The sequence below is a fragment of the Astatotilapia calliptera genome, chromosome 9, assembly GCF_964374335.1.
Source record: "Astatotilapia calliptera chromosome 9, fAstCal68.1, whole genome shotgun sequence".
Lineage (NCBI taxonomy): Eukaryota > Metazoa > Chordata > Actinopteri > Cichliformes > Cichlidae > Astatotilapia > Astatotilapia calliptera.
This window is the reverse complement of record NC_137430.1, coordinates 24,433,875-24,461,341: the sequence shown is the minus strand read 5'-3', so window position 1 is coordinate 24,461,341 and position 27,467 is coordinate 24,433,875. Positions and strand designations below refer to the sequence as shown.

Genomic DNA, 27,467 nt, shown 5'->3' with positions numbered 1-27,467 from the left:
GATTCAGCTCTCAAATGCATTCTCTCTAAACCACAATTTAGTTTTTGCTTCTTCTTTTTTTTCTTCTTTGATGTAAATTAGGTTTTGTACAATAAGAGTGACATTTGGCGTGAAAATGTAGGAGTGGAAGACCGATGTGGAATGGAAACTCGGCAGTAAGAAATCTCTTGATTGCTGCTGAGCACAGTAGTGCTTTTTCTGTGCGGAAGCCAACACGGTTACCAATATAGCACAAATGTGAGTAGTCTGTAAAGAATTAGAAATATTTGCATTCTAACAAAGGGAGGAAATTTAACTTTTTTTTTCACATTCCAAAAGAAATGTTTGAGACAAAACTCACTGGTGCAATGTTCAACTAAATCCTGAAGACCTACTGGCGATGTGCATTTAGAAAGGAATTTAACATGTATTAAGAATACGAAGTCAACTGTCAACAGCAGACAACTGGTTTTGTCCCGTGTCTGTACTTCTGCATATCCAATGACCTGTACGGCTGCTATTCATAGAAACATTGTAACATGTGGTTAAACCGCTCTCTTTTTTCAGTGGGCTTCTGTTCTCCGAATATATCAGCGATTATGTGTCCTCACTTCTAACTGGATGGGCATAAATCTGTTGAAGTCGCACCTGGTAGTAATGAGGAGTAGATTCCTTGGACTGTGATTCTTCGTGTACAGTTGGCAAACTCCAAGTGTGCAAAAATGTTTAAAATGAGCGAGCTAAGTTGCAAATAGGTAGAAATGCTGTACTTAAATGTTCCTAAAGCGCAGTTTTGGGATGTTGTACGCTTTTATTTTATTTATTTATTTATTTTAACCTCCACATCTCCCTCCCCGGCCTGCGGTCTCTTTAAATCCAAATCCAGTTGGAGGGGAGCTGCGCGTCCTCAGAAAGTTGTGTGGCCGCTGTGATTGCCCGCACTCAGTCTGATAAACAGCTGCTTACCATTTAGGGCGCTTCACAAAGTTTTCTCCAAACTCCTCCAATCGGGATTTTTTTTTTTTTTTGGTCCTTTTTTTTTTGGTCCTTTTTTTTTCGCCGTTCTGAGCCTGTGGATGTTCAGATATAGAAAGTCTGCACCGCTGGAAGCAAGTCTGGGATTCTAGGTTTGCGTAATGCTCAGACGTCCTCTGCTCAACATCTGGATTAACTATTTGGAGCCAGAGCTAACGGCCCTACACGAAACTCTTGACTGTATAGCCTGCTATCTTGATGGAAAGAATCCATTTTAGCCTACTCTGGAATTTAACTTGATGACCGGAGTTGGTGCTCGTAGATTATGTATTCTTTAAAATGGGTGCGAACAATGGAAAACAGTATGGAAGCGAGGGTAAGTGCTTCAAAAATTACTTTTAAACACATTTATGTGAATGCCACTTTAAAACTCGCTCTTTTTTTATGCAAGTATATATGAAAAACTCCCTTTTTAGTGGGTAAAAGAGGGGCTGTGATATCATCGTCTGTGGCTTTTTTCTTTTGTGTCCTGGCCATCTAAAAATAGAAAATAATGCAGAGTTTCTTGGGTCTGTAGCTTCCTCGAGCTTGTCCCTAGACGTCAGTTAGCTAGCTTAAAACTAGCACCATCTCCTCGGAGTTGTGCACTATATTTAATCTCCTTTGTGCGTTTTCTGTTTTTATGCACACTTTAATTTACTCCACATGTCTTCGAGATGTTTGGGGTGTGTGCAGTTAAAGCTGGTGGCTACTTTTGCCTTGTATTTTATATTGGTTTTAGAGATGTCACATTTATTCATAAAAAATAAGAGTGACATCTGGCGGCGGTCGTTTTTAATCCCTTTGAAAAGCGGCCTGTTGTGTTAGAAAAGTCAAGTTTGAACAAAATTCGTGTTTTTCTTTTCTTATTCTCAAGGAAATTAACTCATCTCTGCCTTATTGTGTGTTTGCCTTCAGTTAAAAGCATATAAGTGAAAGAAAGCCAGTTTAATAGGATCTCAACATTGCATAACGACTCTGACTTAGCAAGTTCTTGTAGCCTTATCGTTTGTTTTTGAAGATAAAATCTATTCAGGTTTAGTGGAGGTGGTTCTCATAGATGTGGGCACTTAAGTCCAGCTTATCTTGATAAGAGCCAGTATCAGAGATTGCAGTCCACGACCCACAGCCTGGTGTTGTTTGATTTGGAGGCCATTTCATACATGCTAGTCAATTTCATGTTATTTTTTTGTGTAAAGTCAAAAGTGCACAAGACACAAACAGCTAAATACTGTGAATAATCTTTTCTTAAATGGATTCTCATTGAGACTGTACATCTCAAGTTCACTGATTTATTTTTGCTTCACTTCAGTTTTTATTTCAATTACAGTTAACTTTCCTGCAGATGCTGTAAAATGCTGTGTTTGGGCGGAGCCTCAGAAACTGGGGTTCACAGAGGACAAGTAGACATAATGCTATTTTTTTTTTCTTGCACAAGTGTTTAGACTTGGCAAAATAAAATAGCCACATATTAATATCAATGACTGACGAGACAAGAAAAATGTTGCATTGCATAGATTAAAAAGCACTTAGAGTACATCACACTTAACGGACAGACAAGTACAGAAAGCTGTTTCAGCTTACAGGAATGCAGCTCGAACCGTCTAAAAGATAACATTAGACCTTGTTTTTCATGACGTTACCACAATCAGAATAAGAATCTGTTCGCTCTCATAGAAAAATGCAGAAAAATCTCCAACATGTGGCATTAATGATCCAGGAATTTATCCCGCCTTTTGTCTGTTATCATCAAAAATAAAAACTTTGTGTTACGACCTATCTCTGCCGTGCAGGTCTCATGTGAGGTCTGATCTTCAGCATTACTTGTTCAGAAAAAAATTGTGGTCGGACTTTACCAAACACATTATTTCTACCTCAGAGCAGAAATGTTTGTATAAATAACATTCCAAGGAGCTCTCTTCCTAAGTCAATAGCTGCAGAGAAAAGGTTGGAATTCATGATGTTAAAAATAACACGTGGAGCAACTCCACCTAGGAATTTAGTCTGTTAAGGTACATGAACAGATTCTATCACAAGCTCAAGGCCTGTACTCAAGAGCTGAAGTTGAGTTGTCCTTGAGCTGTGCAGCAGTCAGAGAATACCCAGACTGAAGAACACCATACTGTGCAGTTAGTATCTAGCACAAAATAAACCAAACAGTTAAAAAATTGTGCTTTTTGTTGATTAAGATTTAAAGTCTTCAACATAAGAAGTGATATTAAAGTCTTTGACAGGCTCAAAATGAACAATCCTTACCTACGGTGCATACTTCCTTCTTAGTCCCATACTCTACTGATTTATCTATTTATATAATTTTCAAACTCAAGAACATCACTTCAGAAAATGTATCAGCCTTCACAGAACATACATATGCTAGTAATACAAACACTGATGTGTAAAATCAGTAGAATTCCCCTTTAACAGTAGATTTATGGTTCTGCATTAAATCTACACCGTAGGGGAGTTATAACCGCAAACCCTTCTATAACCCTACGCTGTAACTTATGCCATAACCTGACATGCAACTCCCTAGAAATGTAAATAGATGTTGCCTCAAGGCCCGTTCAGTAGTGCTGTTTCCTCCTATGCATTGCCAGCTTCTGCCGATCAACTGGAAGAGACAATCTCCACCGCCAGCTCAACGTTTTAGGGATGAGAGGATGCAGATGCAGAGGAACACCATGCATCCTGGCTGTGATGTCACCCACTTGCATAGGATATTTCTGTATAGATCCAATGCAGAATTAAAAATTAAGATTATACCTGATACCAGAATATACCAGAATAATAACTAATGTATTATTTGTTGTACAGCTAAAAATAACCCTTGCATCCTCAGTTTATAAATGGCTGCTTTTCCATCATGATATTAAAAAAACTTGTTGCACATTGTTCTGTAGGTTTTGCCAAAGTTATTGCAGAAAGTGTAAATTTCTGGCAGAAAAAAAGACACTGGGCTCCAGATTCTTTTCACCTGTTTTCAGTGCTATTTGTTGATTTATGTATCTGATATCCCAATATTTTCTTTTACAAAACATTAACGTATTTCCTAACATTTTTTAATGTAGTTCTTTTAGATACATGTTTACCATCTGCTTGATTTGGCTAAGATCAGATGGTTTATGCATTTGGGGAGTTAAAAACGTGTATTGTCAACTGAAGTTGCAGAGTGCCCTCTGGTGGACAAACTGTGCAATGTTAGCACACATAGAATGTTTGAAGGGTGTTTCTCCTGGCTCATCTTTACTTTTTAAATCTTCATTTATAAATGCTAGGCCCAATATATTAGCAAATACTTAATATTGACTGATAATATCAGCTGTTAGATAAATCAGTTTCCAGAGGAATTCTCCATAACAGTCTGTCAAACATGTATCTGAAGTCTTTAAATGTATTGGAGGGGTTGCACAAAATCTGATAGGCTTCCTCAAGTGATGCTGAGGTTGGGCTGAAAGCAGCGGGCAGACAAGCAGTGGATGTGGCAACCAGGGAATGTGGAGTATCAATAAAATTGGGTGATTTGTAGCAATGACAGAGCAAAGTGTGGTGTGTACACCTCTGAGTATAACAGGTGAAATGAACAAATGAATACAACTGACTGACATATGATGGTGATATCTACACAGCCAGAATCTGGAATGCCAATTAGCAACCAGCTGTCAGCTACAAAGTGGTGTGAGATTAGCAAATTACTAATAGTAGTAATAGAGTTCTGTTTTGGGTAATGTAGGCACAGAATAAAAAAAAAAAACAATATTTCTGGTTTTGCTGTGTTTTTTCCTTCTGTCGACCTTGGATCCCACAATGTCAGGAGAGTAACGTAAAATTAAGGTAGTATTGCATTGTTATCGCTTGATAGTATCTAAGACCATTGTCTTAACCCAAACTTTAGAATCCTGCAGTCCATTAGTCCACATCTGTTTTCAAGTGTGATTCCACAATTAATTACACACTGGTTGTAACTATGCAGCAACTATCAACCAGCACATTATATAAGCATAAGACAGGAAGCAGGAGCTTTTCTGAAACTTGTTTTTCAATGAAAGACAGAAAACAGTTATTGCCTTGCAGAGACCGACCCACATGCCAACCAAACAGCCCCTGCAGCCACGAGTTCCTCGCTCGCTAAAGAATTGTGTAACCGGCTAAATATCAAAATATATTTGCTTGCGTTAACTCAGCCTTTTATGCTCTGCTGGAAAAGTGGTCTGACATTAACATCTGCAAGCTCTTCATGAATATCTGACTCATTTCTGTTGCCTGGGGGGAGCTTTAACAGATGTGTCAGCTCAGTGATGTCACCGCAAAGTGTCATTCATGTTCATACCATATCTGCTCCATTGGTTTTGTATTATTTTATAAGTAGCTGTGCGATCTTTCGTTGTTTCGTTGGGCTCATTATGCAGACAGGTTGCTTTTTTTTTTCTTCCGTCCCAAGTTTTTGAGAGTTTCTTCATATTTCGGGAACTGTCTTGTCTGTTTAGGTTACTGCGCTTGATGTGGGCGTGACTGTTTGGGAACACCTCCTTAGCCTGTCGTGCTGGGCGAAAGGCACATAGTTACTCTCAGGAAAGCCACAAAGCTGCATTTATGATCTGACAGAGGAATGAAACGCCATAAACAACTTCTCCACAGGCAGCCTGTAGTCACCATGGCAGTGAAGCCTATCGTACTTTGGGAACAGAGGCAGTCATGCAAAAGGATATACTTTTTTTCACTTTAGCACTCATAGACGAGTCGACTGTGTAGAAATTCAAAGTCGAAATCCTAGAACGAAAACGTAGAAATCACTTTGGTGTGGTGTTTGTGAGACAGTGCTGACTCGCTGCAGATGATACCATTCATTAATCTCTTTCTGTGTTTTGTCACTCGTCCTGTGTGGAAGTAAGGGCTGAAGGGGGGATTTTAGAAGACTTTATTCTTTTTCCAAATGTCAAAAACGGATACTAACTCAGACGAACCAGCAGATACTTTGTGCATGTGCCAAGGCTAACCATTCCTCCAAAACCGAGGAACATAAAAGTCATAAAAGCAGAGAGTGATGAGATTTATATTTCCCTACACTTTGTGCCTCCTTACTGTATAATATACGTCATCAAAGTTTGAGTCCACCTTATCTTTAGCAAACATTCTTCAGGTATTAAACTGAAAATCAAAGTTTCGGGGGATTGCGGGCTATAAAATTGCCTCAAATGACTACAAATTTAATTAAAAAGGCAGTTTATTATCTTAACCTTGATATTTTATGTCCAAGCACTTTTGTTTTTCTTCCCTGCAGGTAAAGGGAGCTCAAGCATCTCCTCTGACATAAGTTCGAGCACAGATCACACACCAACTAAAGCTCCGAAGAATGTGGCTACCACTGAAGGTAAGGCATCTGGTGCTCATTAACCAAACTCCCCTCCCTACTTCTTCTTTCCCTCCTTTTCTTCTTCTTTTCCTCCTTCCAGCGCTCTTTTTCCTCCTCATCCACTTTCTGTGCTGCCTATTTTTGGAGAGAAACCTGTGTGTTCTTAGGATAACCTTAAATTGAAAACAAACTCACAGCTGCCATCAGAACCCAGAAACCAAAGGCATTTCTTGAGCTTTGTTTTAGAAGAAGGGGGGAAAAAAACACTTCTGGCTTCTCATTGTGGAAGAATGCTTATCTAAACTGTGGTCGTATCAGGCTCAAAGCGTTGCCAGGGCGGGTGGGAGGTGCATGCACTTGGGAGAGGTGGGCGAGAGGGATTTTGTTGGAGACAGTGAAGGTATGGGGAGTAAGAATGGAGAAGAGAGAGATTCACCTTCTGCTCAGATCCTGCCCTTACTCCTCTCCGACTCTCTGACTCCCTCTCACCTCCTCAGCCTCCTGCTTGCCCAGGCAAGCGTCCAACTCTGCAAGAGTCACCATAGGAACTCTTTCAGGAGTGGATGTGTTACTAATGTAAACTGTGTGCTTACCCTAATGGTTTGGAAATACTTTTCAGCTGGCAGATACTTCTTGAAGCCTGCTGTCAGCAGCTGTCTCGAACATCTGGTACAGTCGGAACAATTTGTCAGTCAAAAGAACAGAATATAACACCAAAAACATATTTTAGAAAATGTTTTCATGCATCAGTATTATAGTGCATTCCAAAAACACAGGTCCAGTAACCTTTAAGCCTATTTGCTCTACAGATTTTGGAAATTTAAAAAATTTTGGCGCACATGCTCTCAACTATCAAAACTTCAGTTATTTATTAATTATTGACTATTCATGATTAAATGTGTTCCTGACCACATAATGAGAAAGACTCGGAAATTTTGATGGAATTTAGAGGTGCCAGGAGGAAGACAGGCAAGGCGCTCTTTTCCATTGGACGATCTATATCATACACTTTTTCCACATTTTTTTTAAAGTGATGGATGACTGTATGCCAATTTTAAATGTATTTTCCCCTACTCTAAGACATCAGGTAAAAATACAGTAGTGCAAAAAACAAGGGACGAGAACACCGACGGTTTAAATGGGCTTTTTATTTTTTAATCGACGGGCCAGGGACCAGAATTATCTGATTTCCAGCCTTCTTGACCCAGACTGCTGACTGGCCGGTCAGCCACCCATGTGTCTGATTATAATTTGCTGGAAATGTCAGTACTGCTGTGCTGGTGCACAGACAAATAGTTGTGCACTCACAGCCACATGCTGCTAGCTCTTTGCTGTACCAGTACTACCGTGAAAACACTTATCACAAGAAAAGCTAAAGCTACGCAAAGCTCAGAACAAGCCACAAGTCAGCAGCCTCAGTATGAGCAAAGCAGTTATGAAGATACTTATGGAGAAAAAAAAGGGTCGATATCCTCTAAATTTCTTGCAGCTGCTTCTGTTAAGTAGCATCTCTAGTTATTATGGCTAATGTGTTGCAGTGACCCATCATTTTTAGTTTGTGGTCTCCCACATGTTTAGGGACTACAGTGCTGTGATAGTGCTCTCTTTCCACAGTTCATCAGTACTCTTTATCCAGGTCGGGTATCTTCACAGCATCTTTGTCGCTATCATCGCGATGATTTGTAGACATCAGACTTCCACTGGTCAGAATGCGTTCAAAGATGATGACTCAGACAGTGAGAATAAGATGTAAAACCCCAGTGAAGTAATCACAAAGTCACTTGACAATTCTGATCAAAAGCTGATCAAAAGCTTTATCAAAATCCCCCACAAATACATTGTGGTCTCCCTACTGTTGTGTAGGAGACTTGACCAGTGAGTCATCGGCTGTTTTGCACGCTCATACACTTTTACAGTACACTCGCCCTTTTTCTCTCATGCATTGTCATCGCCAATCTTAAATTTGCTCTGGCATGCTAAATGTAGTATTCTTGTGGCTTTGCACTGCCCACAAGAAAACAAATACTAACTACAGCGTGTTTTTATAACTGTCACTCAGCTGGAGATTTTAAGGTGTTTCTCAGAGAAAAAAAAAAGGATCACAGGGGAAACCACACATCAGACAAACTCCTCAGGAGACATCAGATTTTGTGCAAAGTTTGTGCCAAGTAGTTTCACATCTTGCTTTAAAAATACACTGAGATGTACTTGTGAGAGTGCATTGTAGGAAGATAGATCACTCTTACTCATTCGGCTTCGCTGGAAATGCTGACGCATAAAGGTCCGTCCACCGAGCAGCTTCTGGAAGTTAATCCAGAGTACTTTGTGGAAATCGATAATTGTCCTGGATGTGTCTTCTCTGAGCACAACCTGTGCAGATAGAAATATATATATATATATAGAGAGAGTATAGGCCATAGCCAGTGGCTTCCAGACCATAATTCCCCCCCCCTGTGTTATGACTGAAATTGTTATTTTTTTCTCCATGCTAAGTGGGAGTAATTACATGGTCTGGAACCGCTATGGCCACAGTCAAATCCCCCCTCCTTAGAAAGACACACGCATGAATGTGCATGCACATATACACATACGCGCACACACACACGGACCCACATCCACATGCTCATACACAGTGGCAGATTACACAGCCCTTCCCCACCTAGTCCTGTGGTCCACTAAACTAATCAGGAAGCAGTCTGGGCTGTTTCCCCACCACACACTGGGAGTATTCATATTAGGGCCTCCAGTGTCCCCATGCTGCAGTATGGTCACTGTTGCATTGATGTAGTTCCATTAGTTAGTTATTGTTTTGCTCTTTGTAAAACACCATAGTAACACAATGAAAGAGGAAAACATTGGTTATACAGGAACATTTATAGAGGTGTATAAATTTATAAAAGAGTGCAACCAAAAGACACCGAATGCTATGAGCTGGAATATTATTGTGATACCTTATGAGAGCAGATTAAAAGACTGTTAGAGGTCAGAGCATCTCTAATATTAACTTTGCAACATATTTCATAAATTTTATGCTCTGCCAGTAAGTGCCCAAATAAATTAAACCTATTTGAATTTAAATATAGAGTTTTCCACTTTTATTTGCCCTTTAACTAAACAGACTGCACCAGTCATGTGTTAATTCTTAAATATAGAGTAACAGACTAGATCTGTGGTGTAGTTGTTCCTGCCTCGCAGCAGTCCTGGTTGAAGCTCCTGGTCATCTGGTAGTATGCTCTCTCTGTGGCTGTTTGGATTTCCTCTGGGTGCTCTGGCTTCCTCCCACAGTCCAAAAGCAGGCTTGTTAGGCTAATTAGCAACTCTAAATTGGCTCTAAGTGTGAACGTGAAAGCGTGTGGCTGTCTGTCTCCCTGTGATGGGCTGGTGACCTCTCGTGCTGTTGTTACAAAGATTCCTTTCACTGTAGAAAAATGCATATTTCTGTTGAGACAGACATGATTGTTCTACCAGGCGGGCTACAGAAGGATGTTTTTTTATTACCCGTTGCAAGAACTAATTCAGTTGAAAGAACAGTTTTGTGTCAGGCTGTGAAGAGGTGAGATTTACTGCCAAACGGGTGACACAGAAAGAAACCAGCAGAATTGGATTTAAAAGGCTATTAAAAAACTACATTTTTGAGATGGTGTCTGACCAAATAGAGGAAATGATAAAAAAGCCTGGGGATATTGGCTGTGCACTTAAATGATAGATTGCTCATGCTGACATGATATTATGATTTTATGTTTTTTACTTTGTTTTATTTGTGTGCGTGGTGGAGTTTTGTAAAGATGTTTTATGTCTCTGTGTAAGTTGTTTATAGTGAACTGTCACAGTGTAAGTTTTTTTCCCCCTGTGGAAAAGAACAGCTGCTGCATTGATGTGGCTAATAGGGATCCTAATAAATGAAGCTAAACTAAACCCTATGACAGCTGTGATAGGCCACAGCCCTCTGGCTCCACCCATCTGCAGATGGATGAAAGGAGTATATATATGTCATTAAGTTGTGACTGAAAAATATTAGTCAGAAAATATAAAAATGTTCTAATCCAATCTAATGCTTGCTAACATTAGCTAACATAAGCTAGTTGTCATACAAGATAAAGTAAAGCCTTTAGCTATGGTAAATTTATATTACTACTATTTACTTATATGCTACTATGCTATGCTACTACTATTTATTTATATTAATACACCTGTTAACCCCTGATCTAATTATTAATCTAATTACCTAATCTAATTATTAATTTTAAAAATCTGTCTGCATGACCTTTTGGCCTTAAATTGTAGGAAATTAATGTATAAAATTAAAGAAAAAGTTCTCTTAGCTTGCTCCTCAGATTATCCTGTAACTAACCCCCCCCCCCCCCCCCCCCCCAACATTCATTTCTATATTGGATAATGAAAAACAGGAGTTTTCCAGTTATCTAATTGTTTATTTGTTACTTAATTACTTTGGTGTAGTCTCAATGGTCATGTGGGAAGCCTTTATCAGGAAAAATTGAATTTGTATCAGTTTTTGTCCTTCACATTTTCCAAGGGTTTCCATGGGGACCAGATTGGAGTTGTTGCTGGGCTGATTATGGCTGCCCAGAACTTCCCTGCTTTGCACTATCTAGAGTACAAAGCAGATCCATGAATCTGGTTTTAACAATGATCTGTCCAAAAAAGAAAAGGAGTGAGGTTTTTAGAACAATACTTGTTGTTAGCTTACCATTAAAACAACCAAAGTTAACCTTACTAGAAACTTTGTATATGCACATGGAAAAGATGTATATATTAATTCACAACCAATGCTATGCAAGTTTGCATTCCTTTTTTAGATTTTTGAGGTGAATATTTTTCTCTTTAAACATTATTTTTCAAACGATACTGTCTGTTTTTACAGCCACTGTATGTCAGATCCAAACCAGAGACCCTGGAAATGAACGGCTGGAGACTGCACCAAGTCCCATAAGGGCTGTTTCATATTTCTCTAAACAAAAACTATTGCCATCGCAAGAATTTCAAATAGGTTGTAATCATCTCAAAAACTAATGAAAACCATATTACTGAATTATCGCCCAGCCATAATATCAGTATGCAAACGGAAAGTAGACTGGTGCCTGCCGTCTTTCAATGATCAGTCAAGTATTCCAACAAAACCAACATTAGGAAGTCACACTCATTCTTTTCTTGAAAACAAACTGAGCTGGGCAGTCATCTGGCAAGATTTTGCAATACGTCTCTGTTTTCAGTTATTATTTAGACAACTTTGTGGTGGCCTGACCCAGTTGAATCGCTTATTAGTTGCAGACTGAAAGGCACAGGCTTGGGACAGTAAATCCTTCCTGTGAGATGAAATTGAGTATCTCCCAGCAGGGGTTACACAGTGACCCAGTCTGGGCCTCAAGGGTTCGCTTTGGTACAGCTGGACGCCGGGTACCTTAGGAATGTGGCTCAGACATAGTAAGCGCTAAACAGACAGCACCCTGAGGTGTTCAGCCTACATGCTGTGACTCTTGAAGACCATTTTGATGTTGCTGTATCAGCTGGAGCCTTTGCCAAAGGTTTACCCAATGAAGTAGCACAGTTTCATTATGTAAAAACAGCCAATGTTTGGGGTCAGTTCCTTCACTCGTACATAATGGCACCAGGAAGGTGGCTCAGACACAGGAGAATGGTGGGAACAATGAACGTGCTGACTTCCTCTCTGTCTGCCAAGGACCAAAGAAACAGAGATAACAGTACCGAGGAAAAACGTAATCTGTCCTTCTATAGCACTTCCAACACTGTAGTACATGGCTGTACTGTAAACACTTTGTAATTTATATGCTCTTAACTAGAGGGTTATCAAAAGCAATTTTTTTAGATGATATTTTGCTATAAATATCTACTTTCTGCATGACGTAAGTAAAGTTTCTATATGAGTTAATGCAAGAGTAAGACTAACACTGACTGGTTGGGGCTCTGTGTAGTTTTATATAGCAATGGAGCAAGGTGACGGGTTAAAAATAAGACTAAAACTAGAACTGAAAAGCATAAAAACTAAAACTAAAACAATAAAATCCTGTCTGGAAACAACCTGAAAATACAACGAATTGGAAAAAAACAAGTCAAAATGAAATAAAACATAAAAAAACTGCTATTTAAGATGCACTACTAGATTTTTCTCACAAAGACACACTTAAACCGAAAGCTTTAGTGTACGTGGGAGGTTTGTATATGGACACCGATCCTGTGGCAAGTATGCCAGATAGATGCATTGTGTCAGCACAATGACTCACTTCACATCTTTCTATCTTTAGGCTATCTGTGTAATGCACTAGTCATATGCTCCAATGTAGCATATAAAGCATTACAAACTAATAATCCCCCTTTTTGTGGGTCGAATGCCGTGTCGGGGTCACATTTGCAGTCTAAACAGCTTCACTCCTGTCTCCAACAAGTTAATATTTTTGCTCTCCCTGGAGCAAAAGATCCCTCACACTTCATCTATAAACTAACTCTGCATACTGTTGGCCCATTTCCTTGTGTTTGCTCAGCCAGATATATAGTGTTTCCCTGTTGATTGTTGCCAGATCCTGCAGAGAGATGTCCGTAAGTGTCGCTGACTTAGGGGCATTTTTACAACAAAAATGAGATTTAAGGTGTTAGCCTCCTTTTATTTTTTTATAGCCTCCTCTCAAACATCACATCTGTTTTTTAACGGAAGATATTTAACTACTGTCTATTAAAGGAAATACTAATGCACAGAAATTCACCACCTCAACAAGTATCTGCACCTTTTTTACTGTCCTAAATTAGGACACAAAACAGCTGCCTGCAGTTATCCAAGGGCATTTTTAACAAGCCTATAGTGATTGCAATAAGAAATATCATTGGTTTGCATTTAATCCTTGTTGGAAATAGTTTAGTAAAGATAGAACACAGTGAGGAACAGAATGCCAATGCTATTCTGCCCAGATTTTCTCCATCAGCTGTCTTCACTCCTACCCCTTCCTTTCTACCACTCCACAAGCCAGGAAATCTGAGCGAAAAAGCACAGAACAAGGCTCCAAAAGAAAAACAAGTGAAAGCAGTTTACAGAAGAAGAAGAAGAAGAAGAAGAAGAAGAAGGAGGAGGAGGAGGGGGAAGTCAGTTCATAACTCTTCTGTGATTACGACTTGGTCTTCTCTTTCTCTGCTGAGAGGGAGGAAGTGCTGGCCCTTCTGTTTTGAATGTGCTTGCCATTTTCTTCAACAGGGGTCACGTTTATCAGGTCTACTACAGGAGCACATTTGACAGGAGTTGGGAAAGATGCCACCTGGAAGAAACACATGCTCGCTTCCTGTAAGATTTTGGCTCGCGAGCGATGTTTTCACTATGATCCACCTGGGTATTTGGGCTTTTATGTGGCAATATGACCGCGATTGTGGAACAGCTGAACTGACACATTGGACTTCCCCTCCCCTCATTTCACTCTGTGGTTTGTTTCGTTACGTAAGCAGGGAAGCGTCAGTTGTGGCTGAAGCTCCAGCGTTACAAAAATGAGAGGAACATTGCTGTGGAGACTGTTCCACCCTCGGGGAGTCTTTCTTTTATTAATCGTGTTTTATGTAACTATGTAACATCGCAAATGCAAAAACAACTAAACATCTTCTTTATCTGAAGCATTTGGGTCTAGAAATACACTTGTGTCACCATCATAGGAGGAAAAATATTAGCTCAGAATTTTGGCCTGAATGATGATCTGTACAGCCTTAGGCCTAAAACAAAGCAACTGATGAAAACGTTTTTATGAGAGATTGCTGAAAATATTGTACAAAATTATTGGAAGTTTGATACTACAAGGCCAGAAAATAGCTTTGCAAAGTCATTTTTCATTATTTGCACAAAAATTAGATTTACCAGAAACATGCTAGCTAGTCACAGTTAAACTCTTAGGAAAGTGTTTACTGAGGTCACAGGTAAATCTAAAGTAGCAGAATATGAATTGACCTCTGTAAAAACTTTCCAGTAGTTGTACATCGTTTGGGGTCATGAATAATTAGGCCTATCTTCTAAATCAGCGGTCCCCAACGAGTCGTTTGGTACCGGGCTGTGAGAGTTGAGACTCGGGTGTGAAATGTATGGTTTTCAGGGTTTTTATCGGTTTTTAGCGTTATTTTGTTATCGTTTTTTTTTTTTTCATTAACTCGGTTTTCCTGGATCTGGAAAAGCGCTATACAAATACAGGCCATTTACCATTTACCATATCTGGACCATCAGGTGTGTATTACAAAGAAACACCATTCCTTCTGATTCAGGGAGTAATTGAAAGTAAAAAGCAAGGAAAACAAAGACTGTTAAAGCAGTAGTACTGGAGAGAGCCCTGCTGTTGACAGGTGTGTTAACTCAAGCTAATCATCTTCATGCTGTAGCTACAGATTTAGCATATGGACAAAAGAGAGATGTTAATCCTGTCATCCAGTACTGTTTCCAGAAGTATTTTGTGGTAAAATAAATTGTGTTTTTATTATTTTTTCTCCTTAAATGCACTTGTCAGCTTTTTCCATGAGTTGGGTATCCAGGACTTTGATGTGAAACAACCTCTTTCAGAAGTTCAACCAAGCCCTTTTCTGTCAGGGGTTTATAACCAAAGAGTCCAGGCACTTCCCTTGTTCTATTGCTTTAACCACATGACATCATTACATTTGCTCCTCATCACAACCAAATCAAACATTTGGCCAAGCATTCACTTTTCCATTTGTGTCAGATGTGCTCTGTGTAGCTACGTTACCCTCCTCGGTCGTTTGACATGACTTACAGTCACGTTGCACTCTAACCCCACTCACACACTCTGCCAAAATGGTGAAACTGTCCATAAAAGAGAAATCATGCACACGACTCCCCAAACTTGGTCACCCCAACCTTGACATCCCAATTTAACGACCTTTAAAAAGAAAAATTACATCATCTTGAATTTCAATTATTTGCCAAAAGCCAGATCATCTTTGAATTGGGCCAAATCACTCGTGGACTGCAAACTTTCATCTGCATTCTGGAAAATTTGCGCACACACAAGAGCTAATTTTTGAAGAAGTGAGTTCGCGTTCCAATCTGGCTGTAGAATATCTGAGCGTCTGCTGTCCTCCTCTACTGAGGATTTATAAAGTGACGAGAGCAGGGTATGGAAACGTTTGAGGGGCTTTAATAGGTGGAAAAACTCCCTTGAGGAAATTAGTCGCATTGTGGGGAAAAACGTGTTATAGTTCTTGGCATATGTACTTGCCAAATCTGTTGCAGCAAAATCTTCAAAAAAAAAATAAAGAGAGAAAAATGCAAAGAAAGAATCTCAAGACTGAGTGAGTGTGAGAAAAGCTGCCGTCCAGAAGCATAGGTGGGTTGGGGGTTGTGCCGAGTGAAGAAGTCTATTTCCTGTCCGAGTGTGCGCATTGTGAAAGAACCAGCAGCCCCATTGTCTTTCAGATTGCGCAGTGACGTAAGACCTTCCTGTAGTGAAGGCTTTGCTGATAGCCCAGCCGCCACACTGTACAGTAATATCAACTTCCATGTATTCAATAAAATCTGAGACAGACCCAGATGTTTTTCATCCGAGCAGTCCTCTCTCTCAGTTGGATGTTTCCTTTTTTAAAGAAAAGAACTAGAGCACATGCCCCTTTAGTGCTGATAAATCAATAGCATTTTTTTCAGTCAACTCTCTGCTGCCTGGTTGTTTTTTATTAGCTGATACTTCTTCTTGGCGTGTTACTCCTCTTGAATTAATTTTGGTTTGATTTCCTGACTTATGGGTAGAAAATGAGCTTCTTTTTATTCCCTCACACTTCTGGCAGGGAGGAGCCCAGTGAAAGCTTACAGAGCAGGAGCATGTCACACGGCTAATGTCACTGAGGTAATGCATTGCTCTGTTCTGCCAGATGCAGCAGTAATAATCCTGAGAGCCCCAGACAGGGTCTTAGCAGAGCTTCACGGCACTGCAAGATCCTGAGTAGAATCCCTATAGCTTTAGTTTATGACCAGACTGCGTCAAAGTCTGGATTGACCCTGCCCGTGCACTTGTCTTTGTCTCTGGTAAAGTCTGCAGGCTCTTTTGCCAATTTATCTTCCCTCTTTCCTTCCCCACTGCTCCTGCTTTCTTTTTGAAAGCCTTCAGCTGATTTCCTCAAATCTGTTTTTGTGTGCTACTTTAAAGAAAAATATTAATCAGGATTTTGTTATTAAGTCGACCTCACTCCAAATAGCCAGCTGCGCCTCTTCATCATCCAGGCACGGTGTCTTTTCAGTGATCATTCCGATTGATTTACATTAAACTTCTGGTATCAAAGCACAGTCCAGATGTGCTTTAGAAGTGAAGCTGAGCTGACGTTAATGAGATCCTGCTGCGGCACTGCCATGGATCAGCACAGATTTGGGTATTTGTGGCAAATGATTTCAGCCAAGTATGCCATGCTGTGGCTATATGTGCATTCAAAATGCATGAGTTTCTCTTTCATTTCATTACTGTGCAGTTGTTCTTTGCCCAGGGTAAAGACCAGATGTTCCACTGTTCTCTGATTTCTTAAACTAAATTGAATCTTCCACCATCTGCACTTGCAGTGACTTCAAGAGAACTTTAACAGCTGCATAGTATTTGTTCTGCTAATGATAGGCTTGCAATGATACAGAGATATAAAACACGACACTACTGGTTAACTCGTAAAGCTGCAACTGGAAGTTACAGGAAAGTTTATTCTTGCAAGTTGCAAGTAAACCTTCTGAAGAGATCCACGTTTTCTAGAGACCTTCTGCTGTTTCAGATGGACCTTATTAGAGGAAAGTTTTTCTTGTTGTCATAGCGAAGAATATTTTGACATGTGAGCCCAGTAGCTGTTATAATTTTCTCCATAACACTTTTAGGACTTCTCATCCATGTTGGCTTATGCATAAAGCTCATTCTTGACCTCTTTGAAAGGAAGATTACAAAACAGTTCCATCTTAAGGTCCACTAATGAGTGTGTTGAAAGCTCCAGGCTGGCTTCACCTAGCAAGGGAAATATAAGCTGTGATTGTTGTTAATGTTCTGACTGAGGGATTTCTGAAAAAAATTAAAATGTACAGCTCTGCTATCACTTTCGAGATAAATGAAGACAGAAAACTAAACAGCAGTGACGTTTGTAGGGTTACTGAAGTTGGGCTAGCTGGTATATAATGGTGTGCTACCTGGTGGCTAGCTACACAGCTATGGTTAGCACAATATGAACACATTAGCACAGTAAAGCTGAAGCCATTCGGTAAAAGTTATTCGAGGGTGTTTCTGATGGTTAGGGACAAATGCAATCGCATGACAGGATGCTGTAAACGGACCAAACTTCAGTCAGGAGAACAACTGCAATAAGGGTTGATATGTCATCACTTAAAGACCGGATAGGAAAGTGGCAGAGTGTCCTCTGGTGGACAGACTATGCACTATCAACACTCATGGTTGAAGGGTGTCTCTTTTTTACTTTTAAAGTTTTCTTTTTTCTTTACTTTCATTTCTTTTTAAGTTTTCATTTATCTGTCATTTTTAAATTGGTCTCGATATATCAGCAAACAGTTAATATATCGACCCCATCAGGCTCTAACTTTCAATGTTTTCATTCCACAAGTTTTTGTATAGCAAATTCCGCCTGATGGGCTTTCAAACTATGTGCTTGACTGACCATTCAAGTGCTTTCATGTTGTTTCTTTTATTTGTGTTTGTATTCGCAAACCCCTAACATTTGAAAGTATGAAGAATATGTGTTGCAAATGCATTGCATGAACTGCATGAATCCCTCAGAAGACAAGAAGTACAAGGGGATCTTGTGATACTTTGTAATTCAGGTACCAGATGGATGTGAAAAATGTTTAGAGGAAAATGAAGGAAAATATCAGAAATGAGATCATTCGAGTCTTCAGTGATACCCGGATAAACAAGATCCTCACTCAGCTGAAAAACATAGACAACTGTAACACCTGGATTTCCTTAAAGTAATCCAGATGCTAGCTATCCAGAATCATGCACAGTTAAGCAACTGCGAAGCTGACTTCACTTAACTTTTCCCACCAGCTGTTTGAAACTGTGTCTCAGATTAAAGGGGTTGGGTGTAGCCTGGACTTGGAGTGCTCTTCTGATCAGTGACACATGTAATTACGCAATTTGGAAGTTGCTCCTTAGCCAGTGGCAGATGAGTTGCATGCTGAATCTATCGCATTAGCTAGGATTTGGACAATAAAGCGGTGCCTCATTCATCCATCAAAACTAATGATTCACAAAATGTGTCTATGTAATGCCTGCACACAGCTTCATGGAAAATCTGATTTTCTCCTGGATGCTGTGATGTTTTCATCGCAAGACTTGCACATATACATTTTTTTTCACATCACAAGATTTACTGCAGTATCAGGATATTTTTCATTCCCATTATTAAGTGAAACTTCACTTTTTTGGAAGATAGTTAAACATATTTTCACATTTATAGAGTTTTGTGCTGCATGGTGTGGGGTTGCAGCCAAATTATGCAAAAAAAATAACAGTCACTAGGTATTGTGGGAATGTTGTACAGCACTACTATTGTTGAGACATATTTGGACAGCTGTGTGAAATTCAAAATAGATGAGGTGTTTGTAACGACGTCAGACCATTAAATCCTTTGCATTAAGCTAAAAAATGAATTGTTATTGGAGAAATCTATTGGCCGAGAAAAGGTACAAGTCCTCAAGAGAATAGTCCTGCATATTTTAATCATAGATGGACCACCCACAAGAATGTGATGCATTATAACCAAAATGAGGTGGACTCTATCCCACAAGAATAAAAAAAAAAAAAAAAGCCCAACATGTGAAAAGTTTTGATGCATTCTCTTCATCTGGCCAGGATTTGGATTTGAATGAGAATTTTAAAGCACACAAGAGGCAGTTTAAAAAGCAGGATTCGAGGACATGTTCCCCAGAGGATGAATCTGTGGATGTCATCAGAAGTGAGATGGGAAGCAGACTGAGCAGAAGCTCTGCTATCTACATCTGAAATACGACTGTAAGGACGGTGTCACTGCCCACCTCTCCCAGCGCACAAATCCACATGGCAGACAGGATGCTGTCTATTTGTCATGTACTGCACATGCTGACACACTGTGCAGAAGCAGATGATTGACTTACCCTTTCATTTTAACCAACATAGTTCAGTTCACACGACTGGGAGTTTAAATATAGATTGTAGATTGCAGACAGTGTTAACATGGAAATCACCTTTTTGTCAATAGTCTGTTGAAGTACAACAATCGTACAGGTCACGACCTCACCACTTACCTGCAGACTTTGCAAGTTTATTTTTGACCAAAATATTGTCTCAGATCCTGCAGATAGCTGTGAGCCCGTCTGTGACGTATTGGGTGTTGTATGACTGTTGGTATTATTTTGACCTTTTGATAATTCTGCTCAGTAATCTCCATAATGTGAATTACTAATAAATGAGGTCCTGATATTGATCTTACAGACATACTGGGCTTTCTTAAATAAACTCAGTTACTCAGAGTTTGTCTTGGACCAGTAGTTTCGGATTTTGAAATACGAGACTCCACCTCAGTAGTAGACGGACCCTTTAGAAAATAGTTAATGAATGTTTGGGTGTTAGAAGTATGAGTCTATAACCACACACTGCTAATTCACGAGCTCCTACAAAAGGCTCCTAGAAAAGTTCTTGTAGAAGAAAAGGGGACATTTGTGCTCTTCTTCTTGGGCCCAATGTTTGTAAAGAGAATTCATTCAAATGTAGCTTTTGTAAGACAACCAGTCACCACATATCTTAGGAAATTAGCTCCACGGTGTTGTCTAAATACTGGCAACCTCTTCAGGGTGTAACCTCTCACCCACTAAGTGCTGAGATAGGATCCAGGATGGATGGATGGATGAATGTTGAGACAGCTGGAATTTGCTTCCTGAAGAAATAGTGCCGAATTCTATGCACTTGCGTCCTCTGCTTTGTCATTAATTACAAATTTTTGGGCATTCAGGTGGTTCACAAGTTTGAATGTTTATAGCCTAGAAAATTTACAAACCATTAATCAGCTGCATCAAAGCAGATAAACTAAAGGTAAAATGTCTGAACTTCTGAAAAAATGTTTAAAAAAACATTTCGTTGGAATAAAAATGGCATATTAGCAAGATAAGAAATTCTCTCTTTATCCCACTGGTGGGAAATTTCTACATCGAAAAAAAGCCTACATTCAATTTTTTACCGTTCTTTAGACTCGCTTAAGACTAAAGTGCTTCATTTTCATGAGGTAAGCTCATCAAAGAGTCTCCCAAAAAGCTCTGATGTTGATGGAAGCATAAATCAGAGCTGGCTTGACACCTAAACAAATCGTAAACAACTGGCTACTCAGTAGCTTTTGCTTACTCTACCCTAAACAGGAAAAAGCATGGATAAAGGCAGGAACATTTGAACAGCCCAGAAAGCTTTAAGTGGATTTCTGCTGTTAAAAGGCAAAAAATCTCATCTTGTTATAGTAACAACCTTTGTCCAAAACTGAGACATCGTCTTTTAAACAAATTATTGGGAAGCAATCTTTGTGACGCGATTCATTCTAGCTTGCCTTTTTCACCACATACTGTTACTTTTTAGGTCAATCAGATTAGTACTAATGGTTGGACAGCTGTGGGTGACATCATACTAGTGACTTCTTGGAATGTTTTTAGTGATGACTATCAGTCCACCTAAAATCCTCAAGATTGTAAAGAATAGATTGGAGGGTTGCAGACTTCATCAGAGGAGAGCGCTCAGTGTCCCAGTGCGACAGTTCGACCCCGGGAATCAGATTCAGCGCCCTGGCTGACAAAGGATTCTGTCGTCTCACGCTAGAGTGATGGGATCCAGCCTCGTCTTCTCACAGCTGCATCTTCAGACACGGCAGCAATCAGTGCACATCTGTCAGGGCCTCAGTGTTTACACAGGGCTAACCATATATTGTCAGACCAGGCACCAAACTCCTCATCTGCTTTGCTTTGAAGCCGCAGAGTTAATCTGATGAAGAGGAACTGTGTGTGCTGCCCAAACGCCTGGCAGATAAATGTGACACACTTTTTTCCAAAAACATCCCAAAACCTGATAATAGGATCCATGGAAACGCCTCTTCACTGATGATAAAAGCTTGTGTAGTACTGTAACTGTGGATTCCAAGTTTCTCGACCAGTTTTTCCAACTTTTTATCTGTTTATTCTTATTCTGTTTATTCTGATAATAGCTAGCAAATGTAGAATGCAGTACATCACTTCCCTCTAATCAAGCAAGGTTTCATATACAGTACTAATGATATTCCTTTTCTTTACATATGAAGGTATAATGGCTGCCATTAGTGCTACTGGAACTATATCAAGTGTTATTTGGTTTTTGGGAGACTCTATAAAAGCATGAAGATGTCATTACTGTTAGTTAGAGAGTTTGGGGAACAAAACAGAAGGCCATGTGTTAGAAAAAAAAATGAAGAAACGTCTGGATTGTACCAAATATCACTGTGAAAAACTGAAAACGCTATGCCCAGATGAACAGAATCAACCTTTATATATTATATCTTGAATGCACTCTTCAAACCAGGACTAGTAGATTCGGAGACCTTAAAACCTCAATCGATGTCATAATCTGATTACAGTAGAATTATTAGGTCTCAACAAGAGATTGTGAGGCAGCGTTGGGATCGTTACTCAAGAAAAGTGAAGTACACATTACTTGTTATTGTAATGCAGTACATCACGTAATTACTCACCAGAGAAAGTAATTTGTTACACTGTTACTTTCTCATTAGTGCATAATATGATACTTCAAACGCCCCCTTACATATTTACCAGTTAACAACATAAACCTTTAGTCTGCCGAACCACACACTGATACAAATCCTTTTCCTAATAAAGACACACATATTATTGTTCTCGTACTTTTCACATATGACCACAAAGCCGACAACAAGACAAAGATAAAAAACGGCTAAGAGACAGACCCCACTATCACTCCTCAGTGCATCCGATGCATCAGATAAAAATAATGCCCATATCACCACGCCTCAGAAGCTGTATCGCTGTATGACTCTACAATTTTCCTCCTCTCGCCCACTAAAATCAGATAATTGTAGCGCAAGTGCACACACAAGAAGAAAACACGCAGATAACAGACGGGTTTTAGCACAAGTAACGACATAATTGTAACTGCAATGTAACATGACTGTGTTACTGAAAAATATCACGACGCGTTACACAAACGAGAAAACAGAAGATATCAGGTGTCTCCCACAAATTTCAGATAAGAAGACTGGAAATCGTTGGAAACACGTCATTATCACAGACAGAAATACCTGGAAACACTGAAAACAAATCATGCTTTTTTTTCTATTTTCTCAAATTTTATTTTGCATTTTATATTTATTTACTTTTTTACATTTTTTTTTAACATCTTTTTGATACCTAAGCGCCTTCTCTAACATTCACACAAACACTCGGGGTTCAGCATTTGGCCCAAAAATACTTGGACATGCAGACTGGAGTAGCCAGGGATCAAACCACTGACCTCTTGATTGGTAAATGACCCGCTCTACCTCCTGAGAACATAACAGCCACACCAACAAAACAGGAACAACCAGTTAATGAGTCATTCATTAGTAATGTTCTAACTCAATAACTCCTTACCCGTCTAGAAGATAATGACTTCCAGAAATTGTGAGTCATTAGGTTGCCATTATTTCATAATTATCTGTAAATCAACAGGACTCCCCACTTTCTGCATGAGTCATTCCTGATTAATTGCAAAAGTTGAACGTCACAAAACAGTAACTTCTCATTTCTTTAACATTAGCTACTCTTTTTGTGTTACTTACTTACAGTTACTTTGTAGTTACACATTACATACCAGTGCCTTCAGTTTTTGTCTCCTAAGTGTAATTAATTACTTTTATTAACTTTACTTGAACAATTATCTACTGTAATGTCCTGGATTGAGATTATAAAGGGACTGATTAACTTAACTTCAGCTTGTTGTTGACTCTTTCAATTAACTATACAATTATTTGAGTCCCTTATTGTAAGGCGGTATCGCAAAGGGGAAATCCCTTTTTGGTTGGTCCACCTAACAGCTCAAATATTAGCTTAAACAGCCAAAAGATTCATTTAAAAGTAAAACTTAAAAAAAACAAAACAGAAGAATTATTCTGTCTCATTTTGTTTTGTTTTATTGTTTTTATTCAGGTTTAGATTCCAGCACAAGAACACTGAGCACCCCGAGCCCGGGATTGATTCTCCCTTCCAAGTCCTCCTCCCTCTCCTCACCTGCTCTCTCCAGCAACGGCCACGAGACCAACTCCTCGTCCTCGTCTTCTGCCCCCGCTGAGACGGTCGCTGTGATCCACCCTCAGCCCGGCACTCACACTCGCTCCAGACAGTCGAAAACCCACCACTACGCCCCCATCGATCTCCTCCCTGACCACACCCTCCTGCAGATCTTCTCCCACCTTTCGACCAACCAGCTGTGCCGCTGCGCACGCGTTTGCCGCCGCTGGTACAACTTGGCTTGGGACCCCAGGCTGTGGAGCACTATCCAGCTAACAGGAGAGCTGCTTCATGCCGACCGTGCCATCAGGGTCCTCACCCACCGGCTCTGCCAAGACACCCCGAACATTTGTCTGACCCTGGAGACGGTGGTGGTCAATGGCTGCAAGAGGCTCACTGACCGGGGGCTGCACGTGGTGGCCCAGTGCTGCCCCGAGCTACGCCGCCTGGAGGTTGCCGGCTGTTATAACATCTCTAATGAGGCCGTGTTTGAAGTGGTATCCCGCTGTCCCAACCTGGAACACCTAAACCTCTCGGGTAAAAAGAAACAGACAAGTCATATTGAGTAAAAAGCAAATAACCCCATCTGACTTTAATTAGAATCTTTGGGCAAGCTCTAAGTCTTAAGGAGTGGCCACTACTTGACATCATGCACATGTGTGGATTTGCCTCAAAGAACTTCTCCTTTCAGTCCTTTTTTAGTGATTTCTTGTAAAGCTGGTAGAATCATTAGAGGAGCAGGAGAAGCTCTTCCAACCTTAAGTCCCCATGTGGGAGAAGAAAGGCTTTCTTTAGCTGAAAGCAGAGCTTACCTCAACATGGGTAAGAGGAGCGGTCTGCTGCTTTCATTAAGGAAGTGACACAAATAACATTGACTGGAGCAGAGCGAGGTCTGCACTATTAGCAGCAGGAAGGAAGCTCTTTGTAGTAAAAGGAAAAATAAGCCCTTTTCAAAGTGTTAAAGACACCAGACTTTGATTGAATTGGCCTTTTTGGTCTCTAAAAACGACCGCACTTGTGTTTTCTTTGTCTGCGCTCACATTTTCATTCTTCTGCTTGATTGGCTGTAATCTAACACAGCAGGTTTTTACTCTGGCGCCATCAAGTGGCGACTCAATTAACATCAGCTTTTAAGAGTCAGTGTTGGGCTACTGTACCGCCTCCCTCTGTCATTGTAGGCTGTACACAAATAGCCTTGAAAGTGCAGCAGATGGTAATAGGAGGCCTGATAAGAGAATTCAATTGGTTTATAATTTCTTTCTTGCTGTCCCACAATAAGAGATAAGAACTTTTAAAATCATTTTTACATAGACAGAGAGAAAATGCTTCTTTTCTTACTCTTGGATTGCATTATAACATAAAATCCATGTGCATACATACATGTGAGCTCTGCATTAACACCTGTTCTTTCAACATCAACAGCGAGACTCTCTTTAATGGAAAAAAATCACCTCTGCTTCCTTTCCCTCCAGGCTGCTCCAAGGTGACATGCATCAGCCTAACCCAAGAGGCCTCACTCCAGCTGTCTCCATTGCACGGCCAGCAGATCTCCATCCACTACCTGGACATGACCGATTGCTTTTCCCTCGAGGACGAGGGCTTGCGAACTATCGCCTCCCACTGCCCTCGCCTGACTCATCTGTATTTGCGGCGATGCACCAGACTAACAGATGAAGCCTTGCGTCATTTGGCTCTCCACTGCCCTTCAGTGAGGGAGCTGAGCCTCAGTGACTGCCGCTTGGTGGGGGATTTCGGCCTCCGGGAAGTCGCCCGCCTAGAGGGTTGCCTGCGCTACTTAAGCGTGGCCCACTGTACCCGCATTACAGATGTAGGCATGCGCTATGTGGCTCGCTACTGCCCAAGACTGCGCTACTTGAATGCGAGGGGCTGCGAGGGGCTCACGGATCACGGCCTGAGTCACTTGGCCAGGAGCTGCCCCAGACTCAAGTCTCTGGATGTCGGTAAATGCCCGCTGGTGTCGGACAGCGGGCTGGAGCAGCTAGCCATGTACTGCCAAGGCCTGAGGCGAGTCAGTCTCAGAGCCTGCGAAAGTGTAACAGGCAGAGGACTCAAAGCTCTGGCGGCCAACTGCTGCGAGCTGCAGCTGCTCAACGTGCAGGACTGCGAGGTGTCACCGGAGGCTCTGCGGTTCGTCAGACGCCACTGTCGGCGCTGCGTCATCGAGCACACAAACCCCGCTTTCTACTGAGACGGGGAGTTCTTGGACTGGTCTTCTGACAAGTGGATGTTCTAATATTCCTGCTATGGTGTTGGCAGAGTTCAGCGGCTGATGTGTCAGAGCTAGTTGAAAACCGGCGTGCAATACTGGCCAGAATTTGTCTTTTTAAATTCGCTTGATGGCTGTTAATGCTATCCTTTGAAAATACTTCCACAGAATGTATTTAACATATTTATCTATACAAAAAGGCAGAAAAGTACAGTATTACTCCCCCCCCAACATCACAGTTTGCAATGTAATAACATGCTACAACACTGAGCACTGGGTACAGCTGTGTTACAGTTTAAAAGTATTGTAATATCTATTTTATTTTAAGTCATTGTCACCTTTAGGCCCTGAAACATAATCATTGTAATAATTTCTACAGCTATTCTTGAACAACAAGTATCTCTTGATCCTAAACCACTGAGAATGTAGCAGCAGCTAAGCAGATCTGGTGATTTAGACTATAGTCAGTTTCACTTTCTTTGTGTTGTGTGCATACGCACTTTATGCATTTGCGCTGACAATCACTTCAACTGAGCTCAAACTCTTATATTTAGCATTTTGCCACATGCATTTGTGTTAGTTAAATGTCACGAGTAAAGCAAACAGTGTTTCCAAAAAGGCCGGGATACAATAAAATGTAAATAAAATGCAAATCATAGAAAGTATGTTTAATTGTGCAAGGATGACATTCAGTTTAATCACAGAGCCATGCTGTAATATGTGCAGGATGTGGTTTGGGCCTCTCTTGAATATCATTACTGATGCCTCCACAGAAAGCTTAAGTCGGACATCCCACATGGATTCCAGCTCCTTTTAAACTTTGCTGGATGGTTCCTCAGTTCTTTAGCCCAGAGAAAGTATCCAGAAATCTGGCATGTTGGCTGTTATGTAATCTCAATAATGAAATCCTCCAGTTCTTTGCATTTTTTTATATTCCTTACTGCTGTTGTTAAACAGTTCAAGTAGATCTCTATCTAGTCTTTTTTACGAGTGGTTAAAAACTCTCTTTACTTCTGAAAGACTCTCCAAGATGCTCTTTTGGTAATGAACCTAATTAGCTGTGTGCATGCGGTCAAAAATAAATAAATAAGAGGAGTGGAGAGGTTCTGGATGCTGAGGCAGACAGGTAAGGTAACATCCAGAGCACACAGAACATGTGGAAACATGAGGGACGGTAACCATCTATGCAGGAGGAGCAAGATCTAAGATCTAAGCAAGAGGAATCCAGAAACCATGAACTGCAAGGAGCATTAACGTTTAAACACAGACAGGAGGAACCATGTTGTCTTTGTACCAGTCTAACTGCAATGTGGAGTTTAAATGCGTAGCAAATCAATGCACAATGTTTTTGTTTACATTTTGCAAAAGTAGTACTGACTTTTTTTTGGAAAGCACGTTTGCTCCTGAGAGGGGCTTTTACTGAAAAATAGGAATGGGATCAGTGTTGAAAATAAACAAGAACACATTGCTGCTATAACTGTGCCAATAAATTTCATGTAAAAATCCACTCCCTCCTAGCCTGCGCATGTTTATGAGTCATTAAGGTGACTGAGAATATCTGAGAATGCCATATATGGGCGTGTAACGTGCTATTCCCCTTTAAGACTTAAAAGAAACAGCATGCGTGCTGT

The 27,467-nt window shown here is 40.4% G+C and overlaps 1 protein-coding gene across 1 annotated transcript; it reads left to right on the top strand.

Annotated features, from left to right (window-relative positions):
* Positions 1–128: 128 nt before the first annotated feature.
* LOC113029256 (F-box/LRR-repeat protein 7) lies at positions 129–27,343 on the top strand. Its single transcript, XM_026180032.2, has 4 exons — positions 129–1,330; positions 6,272–6,361; positions 23,529–24,146; positions 25,082–27,343. The coding sequence occupies exons 1-4, from the start codon at positions 1,294–1,296 to the stop codon at positions 25,816–25,818; spliced, it is 1,482 nt and encodes a 493-aa protein (XP_026035817.1). The 5' UTR covers positions 129–1,293; the 3' UTR covers positions 25,819–27,343.
* Positions 27,344–27,467: the final 124 nt, after the last annotated feature.

Excerpts from the sequence above, each read along its gene's own strand:
- LOC113029256 (XM_026180032.2), top strand. The coding sequence starts at position 1,294 with ATGGGTGCGAACAATGGAAAACAGTATGGAAGCGAGG. Across the intron at positions 1,331-6,271 it reads AAAACAGTATGGAAGCGAGG|GTAAAGGGAGCTCAAGCATC; the intron begins GTAAGTGCTTCA and ends TCTTCCCTGCAG. Across the intron at positions 6,362-23,528 it reads GAATGTGGCTACCACTGAAG|GTTTAGATTCCAGCACAAGA; the intron begins GTAAGGCATCTG and ends GTTTTTATTCAG.